The sequence below is a fragment of the Coregonus clupeaformis genome, unplaced genomic scaffold, assembly GCF_020615455.1.
Source record: "Coregonus clupeaformis isolate EN_2021a unplaced genomic scaffold, ASM2061545v1 scaf0282, whole genome shotgun sequence".
In the NCBI taxonomy this organism is placed as follows: domain Eukaryota; kingdom Metazoa; phylum Chordata; class Actinopteri; order Salmoniformes; family Salmonidae; genus Coregonus; species Coregonus clupeaformis.
The window spans coordinates 305,001-317,830 of record NW_025533737.1 but is presented as its reverse complement, the minus strand read 5'-3'; the positions used below and the strand labels follow the sequence as shown (position 1 = coordinate 317,830).

Sequence of the window (12,830 nt, the reverse complement as noted above, 5' to 3'; positions counted from 1 at the left end):
TTTGTATTAATGGAAAACTATTACAGTAAGACAGTGGTGTAAAATGTACTGAATTGCCATACCTGAGTAAAAGTAAAGATACCTTAAAAGAAAATGACTCAAGTAAAAATGAAAGTCACCCAGTAAAATACTACTTGAGTAAAAGTCTAAAAGTATTTGGTTTTTAATATACTTAAGTATCAAAAGGAAATGTAATTGCTAAAATATACTTAAGTGTAAAAGTGTAAATCATTTCAAATTCCTTATATTAAGCAAACCAGACTGCACCATTTTCTTGTTTTTGTTATTTTTGGATAGCCAGGAGCACACTACAACACTCAGACATCTTTACAAACTAAGCATTTGTGTTTAGTGAGTCTGCCAGATCAGAGGCAGTAGGGATGACCAGGGATTTTCTCTTGATAAGTGCGTGAATTTGACAATTTTCCTGTCCTGCTAAACATTCAAAATGTAACGAGTACTTTTTGGTGTTAAGGAAAATGTATGGAGTCAAAAGTACATTATTTTCTTTAGGAATGTAGTGAAGTAAAAGTTGCCAAAAATATAAATAGTAAAGTAAAGTACAGATACCCCAAAAAACTACTTAAGTAGTACTTTAAAGTATTTTTACTTAAGTACTTTACACCACTGCAGTAAGGTACTTATTTGTTACCCAGAAATGGTTTGATATTGAGATAAAAACGGCTGCATTGGGTCTTTAAAGAGAATTGTTCAAGACAATTTGCCACCATGGGAGTTTGGGTGTGGATTGTCCTGTTCAGAGCAGGGGAGCAGAGCATCATTATTTTCCAATCATTCCGTTCCCGAACTGAGCTGATATTTTTTATATTCCGAAGCCGAAAAGTGTCCAGACCAGAGTAGTAACTCCCCCTGCCAACATCACAACCAAAGTAAAAAGGGCAACAGTGAAATGTAAAAAAAAAAAACGTTAAATCGCCTGGGTTGCCCCTATCACTCCCATATATTTTTCGCTAGCGGTGGCTGAAGTTAGCTTAAGTTTGTAGTGGCTGTTTAGAGAAAACCAAACCATACAGTTTCTCCTGGCCCATAAACTTCTTTCAGGGTGAGGAACCATCGAACAATAAATTGTAAAATACTGAATTTGCCCTTTTAAAGGCCATTGTAGAATTGAAGTTGGACAGAGACTGATAGTTTAGTAGACTCCTGAATTCTTTAGTGGACTCCTATATCAAAATTGGGTAGTATAATAACTAATGTTACAAGTGGAGGTTGCTTAGAAGCTGCAGTCTGTGATTAGTATAAGCACACAAAGATCAAAATTGCAGATTTTTGTTAAAAATCTGATCTAACAATCGGATGTTTAGAATGTTGAAGAAATCCCATTAAAGCAGATGGAAGGTTTTTGGGAGCACAAAAAACGTAAGAGTTGAAGCAACAGAGACCATCTTCCTCAATGTTATAAAGAAAATGTGTGTGCTTGCTACAGCAGTCATCATTTTTCATGGTAGTGGAAGAAGTAGTTATAGTTTATTTTATTGCAGTAACAGTACACTCTTAGCACCTTTTTTTCTATCTAGAACCAAAAGGGGTTATTCTGCTGTCCCCATAGGAGAACCCTTTGAAGAACCACTTTTGGTTCCAGGTAGAACTCTTTTGGGTTCCTTGTAGTAGTACAGCATCAGTAATGTAATGTACTGTAATGGTAGTAGTAGTGACTGTAGTGGAAGTAGACTGTACTGCCTGAAGTACAGTAATATTGACTTTATAATGTTTTATTGAGTATTTTCAACAGTCGGAAGATTTGGTTTGAACAGTGGATTCACTCCACAGAGACCCCAGCGTTGAGCTGAGCGCAAATGCAGATCCGAGTCACATGGAATCATGGTAAACGATGTCACGCTGCTTGCTTACCAAGTAATGCTTCCCCCTAATTTGGCTATTAACAAAGCTCGAACTCAGGACCTCTGCCTCGCAAAAACACGTGACCACCCTCCTGAAGCGTCTCTACCCATTGCTATATTGAAAATTGCGTAAGGTGAGACACTTCAGGCTGAGGAGTGAATTTCACATATTCCCCATCTGCTTCACATGCTTATGTAGAGGGATAAATTATGAAAAGGGTATTCTGACTTTGATTCACTTTTTCTATTCTAGTGACAGACGTAACAGAACCAGTAAACGAAACTATGACGGCTGCCCCTACACCTGTTATGACAACAAGAGGTAATAATGCTGCACCCCATGTGATATGATAAATAGGTCTACAGTACCCTATAGGGGAGAGTGGGGTATGTTGAGCCATTTTTTACATTTAGCATCACTACGTCAAGGAAATATAGTATTCTTTCTAACAAATATATCTACATACAGTGAGGGAAAAAAGCATTTGATCCCCTGCTGATTTTGTACGTTTGCCCACTGACAAAGACATGATCAGTCTATAATTTTAATGGTAGGTTTATTTGAACAGTGAGAGACAGAATAACAACAACAAAAATCCAGAAAAACGCATGTCAAAAATGTTATAAATTGATTTCCATTTTAATGAGGGAAATAAGTATTTGACCCCTCTGCAAAACATGACTTAGTACTTGGTGGCAAAACCCTTGTTGGCAATCACAGAGGTCAGACGTTTCTTGTAGTTGGCCACCAGGTTTGCACACATCTCAGGAGGGATTTTGTTCCACTCCTCTTTGCAGATCTTCTCCAAGTCATTAAGGTTTTGAGGCTGACATTTGGCAACTTGAACCTTCAGCTCCCTCCACAGATTATCTATGGGATTAAGGTCTGGAGACTGGCTAGGCCACTCCAGGACCTTAATGTGCTTCTTCTTGAGCCACTCCTTTGTTGCCTTGGCTGTGTGTTTTGGGTCATTGTCATGCTGGAATACCCATCCACGACCCATTTTCAATGCCCTGGCTCAGGGAAGGAGGTTCTCACCCAAGATTTGACGGTACATGGCCCCGTCCATCGTCCCTTTGATACGGTGAAGTTGTCCCGTCCCCTTAGCAGAAAAACACCCCCAAAGCATAATGTTTCCACCTCCATGTTTGACGGTAGGGATGGTGTTCTTGGGGTCATAGGCAGCATTCGATTTTGGTCTCCTCTGACCACAACACTTTCACCCAGTTCTCCTCTGAATCATTCAGATGTTCATTGGCAAACTTCAGACGGCCCTGTATATGTGCTTTCTTGAGCAGGTGGACATTGCGGGCGCTGCAGAATTTCAATCCTTCACGGCGTAGTGTGTTACCAATTGTTTTCTTGGTGACTATGGTCCCAGCTGCCTTGAGATCACTGACAAGATCCTCCCGTGTAGTTCTGGGCTGATTCCTCACCATTCTCATGATCATTGCAACTCCACGAGGTGAGATCTTGCATGGAGCCCCAGGCCGAGAGAGATTGACAGTTTCTTCCATTTGCGAATAATCGCACCAACTGTTGTCACCTTCTCACCAAGCTGCTTGGCGATGGTCTTGTAGCCCATTCCAGCCTTGTGTAGGTCTACAATCTTGTCCCTGACATCCTTGGAGAGCTCTTTGGTCTTGGCCATGGTGGAGAGTTTGGAATCTGATTGATTGATTGCTTCTGTGGACAGGTGTCTTTTATACAGGTAACAAACTGAGATTAGGAGCACTCCCTTTAAGAGTGTGCTCCTAATCTCAGCTCGTTACTTGTATAAAAGACACCTGGGAGCCAGAAATCTTTCTGATTGAGAGGGGGTCAAATAATTATTTCCCTCATTAAAATGCAAATCAATTTATAACATTTTTGACATGCGTTTTTCTGGATTTTGTTGTTGTTATTCTGTCTCACTGTTCAAATAAACCTACCATTAAAATTATAGACTGATCATTTCTTTGTCAGTGGGCAAACGTACAAATTCAGCAGGGGATCAAATACTTTTTTCCCTCACTGTATACATTTCCCTCTGTAATTATTGAGAGAGTGAAGCATTTTTTCTTCTTTTGTCTCTATACTTCAAAACCTTGGATTTGAAATCAAACAATGATTATGAGGTTAAAGTGCAGACTGTCAGCTTTAATTTGAGGGTATTTTCATCCATATCGGGTGAACCGTTTAGAAATTGCAGTACTTTTTGTACATAGTCCCTTCATTTTAGGGGAACAAAAGTATTGGGACAAATTCACTTATATTGTATTAAAGTAGTAAAACGTTTAGTATTTGGTCCCATATTCATAGCGGTTCACCGGATATGGATGAAAATACCCTCAAATTAAAGCTGACAATCCGCACTTTAACCTCATAATGATTGTTTCATTTAAAATCCAAACTTTTGCAGTATAGAGCCAAAAGAAGAAAAAATTATTCACATCTCGAGTTCATATGCATGACATTTTTCTAAAATACTATGCATATTACTGACAAAATGTAATCATCATTTGTATGGGGTATGTTCAGCCTTTGGCTCAACTTGCCCCTGGCCAAATGGCACAATTGCCACAATTTACCCCAAAGCAACGTTTTGATTATATTAGCCCACACAGCTACAAGTATTAGGGTTGCAAAGCTACCGGATAATTTACCAAAGTTACCGGAATCTTCAGTAATTTTGGTAATTAACTGTGATGAGGTGTGAATGACAGAGTCAGGCGAAGGAGGTAAAACACCGAAATCCAGAGTTTATTCAGTGTACATGAATAAAGTGCAGCAAGCGTCAAAACGAAACTAGCACAAGGGAAAAATCCACCTTGGCTACATACAAGGAAAGAGTAGCTCAACCGAGCTACTCACTCTACCAATGAACAATCACTCACAAAGGACAAGCGGGCAGAAGGAACACTTATACACAGACTAATGAGGGAATGAGTACCAGGTGTGTGTGATTGACAAGACAAGACAAGACAAGACAAATGGAGTGATGATAAATGGAGCGGTAGTGGCTAATAAGCCGGTGACGACAAACCTGCCCGAGCAAGGAGGAGGGGCAGCCTCGGCTGAATTCGTGACATTAACAAAATACCTATGGCAATCTATTGTAACTTTGGTCATTTATACTTGAATAACTTTTTTTATGTATTTATATATAGTATTAATTTATTATATCTGTGTCCACATTGTCAATGAGTTTGTAGTGGATAGACCTTATGGTTCAAGAGAAAATAACCTAATTAATTTAAAAAAGAATTACATCAAATTACATCAAATCCTTGAAAGATACCAAAATTCTGGTAGTTTACTGGTAAACATCGGAAGTTTCCAGTAATATACCCTCCCTTTGCAACCCTAACAAGGATGCACTTTCATGCTAGGTTTAGGACCTCATATTGTAGCTTATAGAGAACCCAACTAATGTATAAAACAGTCTTAAAACTATCTACTTTGGTTTAGATACAAGCATCATGAAACGCAAACACAAATTAATTTGACATTGTGAAAATCAGTTTTTTGGACCTAATTAGCTAAGATTTTTCATGTTGTTTCTTCCTTCACAGACAAATGATGATCTCTTCCTAAATATTTGGTCACATGATTCATTTTGTGTATGGTTTCGTAGAAACAAGGGATGGCTCAACTAACCCTTTGGCACGATTTATCCCACTCTCTCCTACTGCTTGTAGTTGAATCAGAGCCCTCTCCCCTACTTTTAGTTAGTGATGGGAAGATTGGGTCTTTTTACTGACTCTGATCTTTTCAACTTTTCAAAAGAACAAATCTATAGACTCTTTATATTAGTTCCTTTGATTCAATAATGCCCAGAAGCCAAAGCATGCAGGACCCCTACCAGCGAACGATGAACTGAAAACTTGAAAGAATCATGATTCTACAAGACTCTCATTCACATTAGGAGGCTTAGTGGAGCTGTCATTTGTTACTGAGACTAATAAAAGTGGGCTTCAAACAATGTACATTTGTGATTGCTAAACATACAAATAAGATTAGTTCTTGATGCCTTTAAAACTAGTTTTAGTTGCAGCCGCAACCGGACTAAATCGCGAATGACTCGTCTTGGCGGAATGCAATTGCTTGGCTACTGCAGGGAGATTAGCAGATTATCGCTAATATTAACTGCAGCGACCCCCCCCCCGAAACAATTAGTTCTTGAGTTTGAGTTTGTTGAGCAGAAGCCGGCTGTGTATGTTTTGGTACTACACAGCCGTGTCCATCAATAACCTTCAATTATAAATTCATTGCATTCAAAATTAACAAGTTACTCGTAAAGACGAACCATGACTCGAGTCAGTAAAAAGAGTTGTGCAGTTTGAGAACGATTTGTTCTCACTACTTTCAGTGAGCGTGAAATAAACACCCCAGAGGCTAATGGGTAGGCCAACAGCTTTTTTAGACATTGGGATATTTACTTATTATTCATAATGATGTACTACTTTATTTTATATTTATAGATTGTGCAACAACACCTTTTTGCCATCAAACACACCATGAAGACTTTTCTCTTCTCTATTTTGAGATGTACCCCTGTCAATCTTTATGTCTTCTCCAGAGATGCCCACCATCCGCATGGTGAATGGCATCAACAGCTGCCAGGGCCGTGTGGAGGTGTTCCACATCAACCAGTGGGGCACGGTGTGTGATGACAGCTGGGACCTTCAAGATGCCCAGGTGGTGTGTAGGCAGCTGGGCTGTGGCCCCGCCATCTCAGCCATGGCTATGGCCTACTTCGGCCCCGGCTTGGACCCTATCCTCCTAGATGACGTAGACTGCAAGGGAAGTGAGATAGATCTCACAAACTGCTCTTACTTGGGCTGGGGAAGGCACAACTGTGTCCACGATGAGGACGCTGGAGTCATCTGCACAGGTAAGGTATTCGATTCTGAGGAGATGTGCGCTTTTACTTATCAATGGCGAACATGTACAGTTGAAGTCAGAAGTTTACATACACCTTAGCCAAATACATTTAAACTCAGTTTTTCACAATTCCTGACATTTAATCCTAGTACAAATGTCCCTGTCTTAGGTCAGTTAGGATCGCCACTTTATTTTAAGAATTTGAAATGTCAGAATAATAGTAGAGAGAATGATTTATTTCAGCTTTTATTTCTTTCATCACATTCCCAGTGGGTCAGAAGTTTACATACACTCAATTAGTATTTGGTAGCATTGCCTTTAAATTGTTTAACTTGGGTCAAATGTTTCGGGTAGCCTTCCACAAGCTTCCCACAATAAGTTGGGTTAATTTTGGCCCATTCCTCCTGACAGAGCTGGTGTAACTGAATCAGGTTTGTAGGCCTCCTTGCTCGCACACGCTTTTTCAGTTCTGCCCACAACTTTTCTATGGGATTAAGGTCAGGGCTTTGTGATGGCCACTCCAATACCTTGACTTTGTTGTCCTTAAGCCCTTTTGCCACAACTTTGGAAGTATGCTTGGGGTCATTGTCCATTTGGAAGACCCATTTGCGACCAAGCTTTAACTTCCTGACTGATGTCTTGAGATGTTGCTTCAATATATCCACATAATTTTCCTTCCTCATGATGCCATCTATTTTGTGAAGTGCACCAGTCCCTCCTGCAGCAAAGCACCCCCACAGTATGAAAAATGAATGCACTCACTAAAACTGTAAGTCGCTCTGGATAAGAGTGTCTGCTAAATGACTAAAATGTAAAATGTAAATGATGCTGCTACCCCCGTGCTTCATGGTTGGGATGGTGTTCTTCGGCTTGCAAGCAATTCCTTTTTTCCTCCAAACATAAAGATTGTCATTATGGCCAAACAGTTCTATTTTTGTTTCATCAGATAAGAGGACATTTCTCCAAAAAGCGTCTAGGAGCAACAACGGCTCAGCCGCGAAGTAGTTGAGCCACCCCTTGTTTCTAGGAAACCAGAATGTGCTTGAGCACTCTGCGGTCCCGTTCTGTCAGCTTGTGTGGCCTACCACTTCGCGGCTGAGCCGTTGGTGCTCCTAGACGTTTCCATTTCACAATAACAGAACTTACAGTTGACTGGGGCAGCTCTAGCAGGCCAGAAATTTGACGAACTGACTTGTTGGAAAGGTGGCATCCTATGACGGTGCCACGTTGAAAGTCACTGAGCTCTTCAGTAAGGCCATTCTACTGCCAATGTTTGTCTATGGCGATTGCATGGCTGTGTGCTCGATTTTATACACCTGTCATCAACGGGTGTGGCTGAAATAGCCAAATCCACTAATTTGAAGGGGTATCCACATACACTATATATACAAAAGTATGTGGACCACTCTTGCTTTGGTACCACTGATGAATTCAGCCTTATCCCCAGATAAATAGCATGATGGTCTACCTGTCTGTGCTGTCTATTGACAGAGACAGAAACTAAGAGGAAAGTGATTGTGAGAGTGGAGCTGACCCCTGATTCACCTACGAACTTCAGTGATCCTGCCGTGAGTGAGGCCATCTTGCAGCAGGTGAGTCTCACCCTCTACTCAACTGTATGTTGGGCTTTCTCAACTGGCGGACTCCCGTCCCAGCAGGAACAGACCCAAAGTCCAATGCAATTCTTTACAAACATATTTCAGCTTTAAAATGCAGTCATAGATCAATTAAGAGTATATTATGGAACCCTACAATAGTATATCATATATTCAGTAAATGACGGTCTCTGCTTTTCAGATAAAAGCCAAACTGAGAGCTCAGGGGATGTCTGACGACATCAAACTGAGTTGGAAAGTGCAGCCGGATGAAGAGATTTTCCACAAGAAGGAGAAGGGAAAGAAGAGCCCGAAAAAGAGGAGGAAGAGGTCAGAACTTTAAATACACATAGGCAAATATACACAGTGTACAAAACATTAAGAACACCTTCCTAATATTGATGTACTATGCACTGTATTCATTGATTATTTATTTGTTATTATCTACAGTAACTGCTATGATAATGCTTGATATTGAACTATAAAGCTTACTATTGAATTTCTTTATATAATCATAACATATATTATTCTTGCTTAGAATAATTCAGAAAAAAAAAGTTATTGTAAATGTGTGATATACAGTTCAATAATTGAAATAAAATGTTTAAAGGACACAGGACTATTTTTATCTATAATTTACACGATAATGAATTACTTGAATTAGCATGGAGCCTTACTTGAAATGTGAGTGAGATATAGGAGTAACGATGAAAGACAGGGACAAACTTGCACACATTTATCTAGTAAAACATGGTCATTCTTTGAACTTACATTTCTATTTGAGGCATACCTCAGAGCTTTTCTCATTGCTTCCGAGGTGGAACTGCTTTAGAGCTGTCAAATCCACAAGCGGCTCCCGGCGTTATACCTAAAGCGGACATTGCCACCTCCAACACCGTCAAAATGACGTCTGGGACCGTCAAGATGCCAAGGTGGTGTGTAGGCAGCTGGGCTGTGGACCCACCCTCTCAGCCAAGACTCAGGCCTACTTCGGCCCCGATCCTCCTAGACAACATGGTTTTGCGAGGGAAGTGAGATAGATCTCACAAACTGCTCCCACTCAAGCTGAGGAAAGCCCAACTGAGGACGCTGGAGTCAACTGCACCACATGTAAGACTGGGGCTCTGATTCAGGTTTTATGTAGACCCATCACAAGAGGGTTCTAAGTTGAACCAGGCGTCTAAGTAGGAACCTTTTTGGTGCTACTTAGAACCTATTTTGGAACTTTTTGTTTTATCCCTGTAGGCAGGTGTCAAACCAAAGATGTAAATATAAACTCAACTACCTACTTTGGCAAATAACAGTAGTGTTTTTGCTTTCAGCAAGCACACTAATAAGTCACAAGTATGTCAAGTAATAGCACACTAATAGCATGATGGTATATCCGTTTGTGTTGCCAATAGGTACAGAGACAAAGTGTCACAGCTCCTTCCCCCACTAAGACTCCTGTGGAGAAGAAAGAGATCGTACTTTTCCTTGTGCGAGCATGTGCGTGCTTTCTTGATCCCATTGTTTAGGAAGTATATTGGTAGTGGGGTAGGTTTCTCAAAACCAACTGAAATCACAAAAGAAGTGTCTGGACACTTCTATAACATGCCATTTACATGAAAAATTGAAATGTGGTTAGCAAAAAGTGGACTGCTTTAAGTCAGATTTTCACACAAATGCATTAATGTTAATCAGAGATTTGCGCAAAACTCAAGTTATGCGCACGGATCTCAAGTTAGGATTCAGCCCTTCATGAATAGCCCTATATAAACCATTAATATATAGTTATATACACAGCAGTGATGAACACCAATGAAATACTAATCATAACCAAATAGGAAGAGGAACATATGCTGTCACATATCTGTCACAGATGAACTGACACAAAAAGTGTGACTGAATCTCTTTTTAATAAAATAGAAAATTCATACGTTTTTGTTTTTCCATTACATTTAAGAAAAATAAATGCAGATAAAATAGTGACACACTCAGCTGTTCAGTGGTTGATCTGGAGTGAGAAAAGATAACCAGCAAAGACAAAAGGAAAATGAGTACGTACGTATACATACGTATTATGAATGCAAAAAATACAATTTTGTACACAAAATGTGCCACTGGTAAAATGTACTGGCCGTTGAATCATTCAATTTAAAATCAGGCCGATGGACAGAAAGAGGAAAAAGACACACTAACGCAAATCTCCAGACTCAAGATCACTGCGTTCACTGGACTATTAGCACTTAAATCACTCAAAAAATATTATCAGCTTGCTGAAACGTAACTGAAATGTACAAAGAAAAAGCATCATTACCTAGTAGAGGTTTACATCTGGTAGTGAAATGACTTGGTGAATTCAGAAAAGATCACAGCTACTGTAATACACCATCTCTGGCCATGGAAAGTAAACTGTAAAATATTTGAATATATAAAAACAATATTAGGGGTGCTAAACAAATCCAACATTGCATGGACCGTATCATTCAAATGGATACTCATAACAAAAGTCGTTTTATTTAATCGGAGATAAGAATTCCTACAGTTAAAAGAAAGATAAGAGGGGTCGAAGTTGACTTATTGCTTTATAAATGGCTTTATAAAAAGGTTAGAATCATTTGGTGAAGAGTACAGAATAAACCAGGTCATTTCACCACTGTGTAAAAGTAAAAAGCCTCCTGGACAGTGCAGTAACGATCTAGCAACATACACCATAGTACAATCATGTGTTACTCTGCAAAACAGAGTTAAATATGAAGAGAAGATTTAGCTAGGAAACCCTGGTGTTTCCGGGTCCACAGAGTTCGTTTGTTTCGTTTTGAGACTCAACATTCAAATTGTTGAAATGGACATTTCTCTTTTCTTCAACACTTTTCTACAAGCAGTTGCTTCACAGCCCAAAGACCATAGGGAGAAGCAAAGTCCCACTAAAAACAATACTTGCCATGATGATGCCAATTAAAACTGTGCTGTGCGTTAATAGCGGCAGTCCTATAGCGCTGCAGGACTAGTACTTCAACCCTCTTTACATAGACATTTTGTAACCTGAGGAGAAAACCTCTACCATCAACATGGATTATTAAAATGGTGTAAAACAAATGCCATTTTATTTGCATTGTTGTGCCTTTTGAACCAATTGGAGCAGAAAATTAAAAACACTTTTGCACTAGGAGTCGCGTCATAATGAGAGGTTATTTGTAGGGTCCTGTGTTTTGCGAAAACATGTGACATGCCTGGATTTGAGCCTTTATTTAAAGCTTTAACATCAAACTGTCACCTTTTCTTTTTATGTCAGATGATCCAGCACCATCCTCAGACAATAGCTTTCATTTTTGGTGCAATTCTCATTTCTGGATAAGGCTTAAAATACAGGTTCAAATCTTGCTATGACACATGAAAAAACATAGGGCCCTAGAATTTGGTAGATGTGGTTCTAATCTGTGTTCCAATGTAACGGTCATGGTTCGGGCACTGCGTTCAAGTAAAACGTTAATAATGCTTTGGAAGTTAGGTCCCATCTTACAATAAGTGTCCCTAACGACTACCTATGGTAGTTACATAGGCAGGTACAATGTTATTACCGTGCAGGCCTATGTACTGTATTGTTAGAGTACTTCAACCGTCAGGCCCCTTGGCAGTTTGTGTAATTATAAATATTAAGATTTTTAAACAAACTCAAATAAATTGTGGCTAAACCTCTCATGCAAATTATTTTTGAGGTATTTGTAAATACTTTAAATTGTGAATGTCACTAACAATGTGTACCTACACAGCAATTTAGTTTTTGTAAGTACTATATACTATTAGGCACACTTATTGTAAAGTTAGACCAGAAATCATATTCAGTTGTAAATAAAAAATAAAAAGGTTTAAGGATTTACCTATATATCCATATCCCTCTTTCACGATTTTATAAATTCATGTTTAAAAAAAAAGGTTTTCATCTAATTCATTTTTAATAGATACTGACCCTTCAATCACCTAACACATCCATCTTAAACCACAAACACACACTAAAACGCCAGTCTCACCCTATACCACTCATTGACATCATCCAAACGTTCTTCAACGTTCTTCCGACGCTCACCATCAAATTATCACAACCCCCTTTTCTTCTCCCCCCTCTTTCACCCTCCCCCCCTTTCATCCTCCCCCCTCATCTCCCCGTTTCCTCCTCTTCCCCCTTGATTCTGTTTCTCCTCTCCAGATCTACAGGTCCTTCTTGGTCTGGCTCTGGTCTGTTCTAGAGGGTTCTCTTTGGTCTGGGCAGAGCAGCTGAAGCAGGTCCAGCAGGGCCTGCCTGATCTGACCTCCATACTTTTGGGAGCCCTAAGAGAGCATGAGAGAGACAGAATAAATGAACAAGAGAAAGACTAGTCCCAAGAATTGTTTGCTTAGCCAAAATATGTATCCGTTATCAAACTCAAAATCTCAATTAGCTTAGGAAATGAAACAATGAGGGCATTGTTTAGGTTTGGACATGTGGTGTAAAGGACCTCCCTGTGGACCGATCAGTGGTACTCA

At 39.6% G+C, this 12,830-nt stretch overlaps 1 protein-coding gene across 4 annotated transcripts in view; it reads right to left on the bottom strand.

Moving 5' to 3' along the window:
• Positions 1-12,463: 12,463 nt before the first annotated feature.
• The window catches only part of LOC123484354 (carnitine O-palmitoyltransferase 1, liver isoform-like), a 43,902-nt gene continuing 43,535 nt past the window's right edge, over positions 12,464-12,830 (bottom strand). For all 4 annotated transcript variants that reach the window (XM_045214584.1, XM_045214587.1, XM_045214585.1 and 1 more), the window contains exon 19: positions 12,464-12,635. In XM_045214584.1, coding sequence (XP_045070519.1) covers positions 12,516-12,635 — 120 coding nt within the window. In that variant the 3' untranslated portion in view covers positions 12,464-12,515. The remainder of the gene's footprint in view (positions 12,636-12,830) is intronic.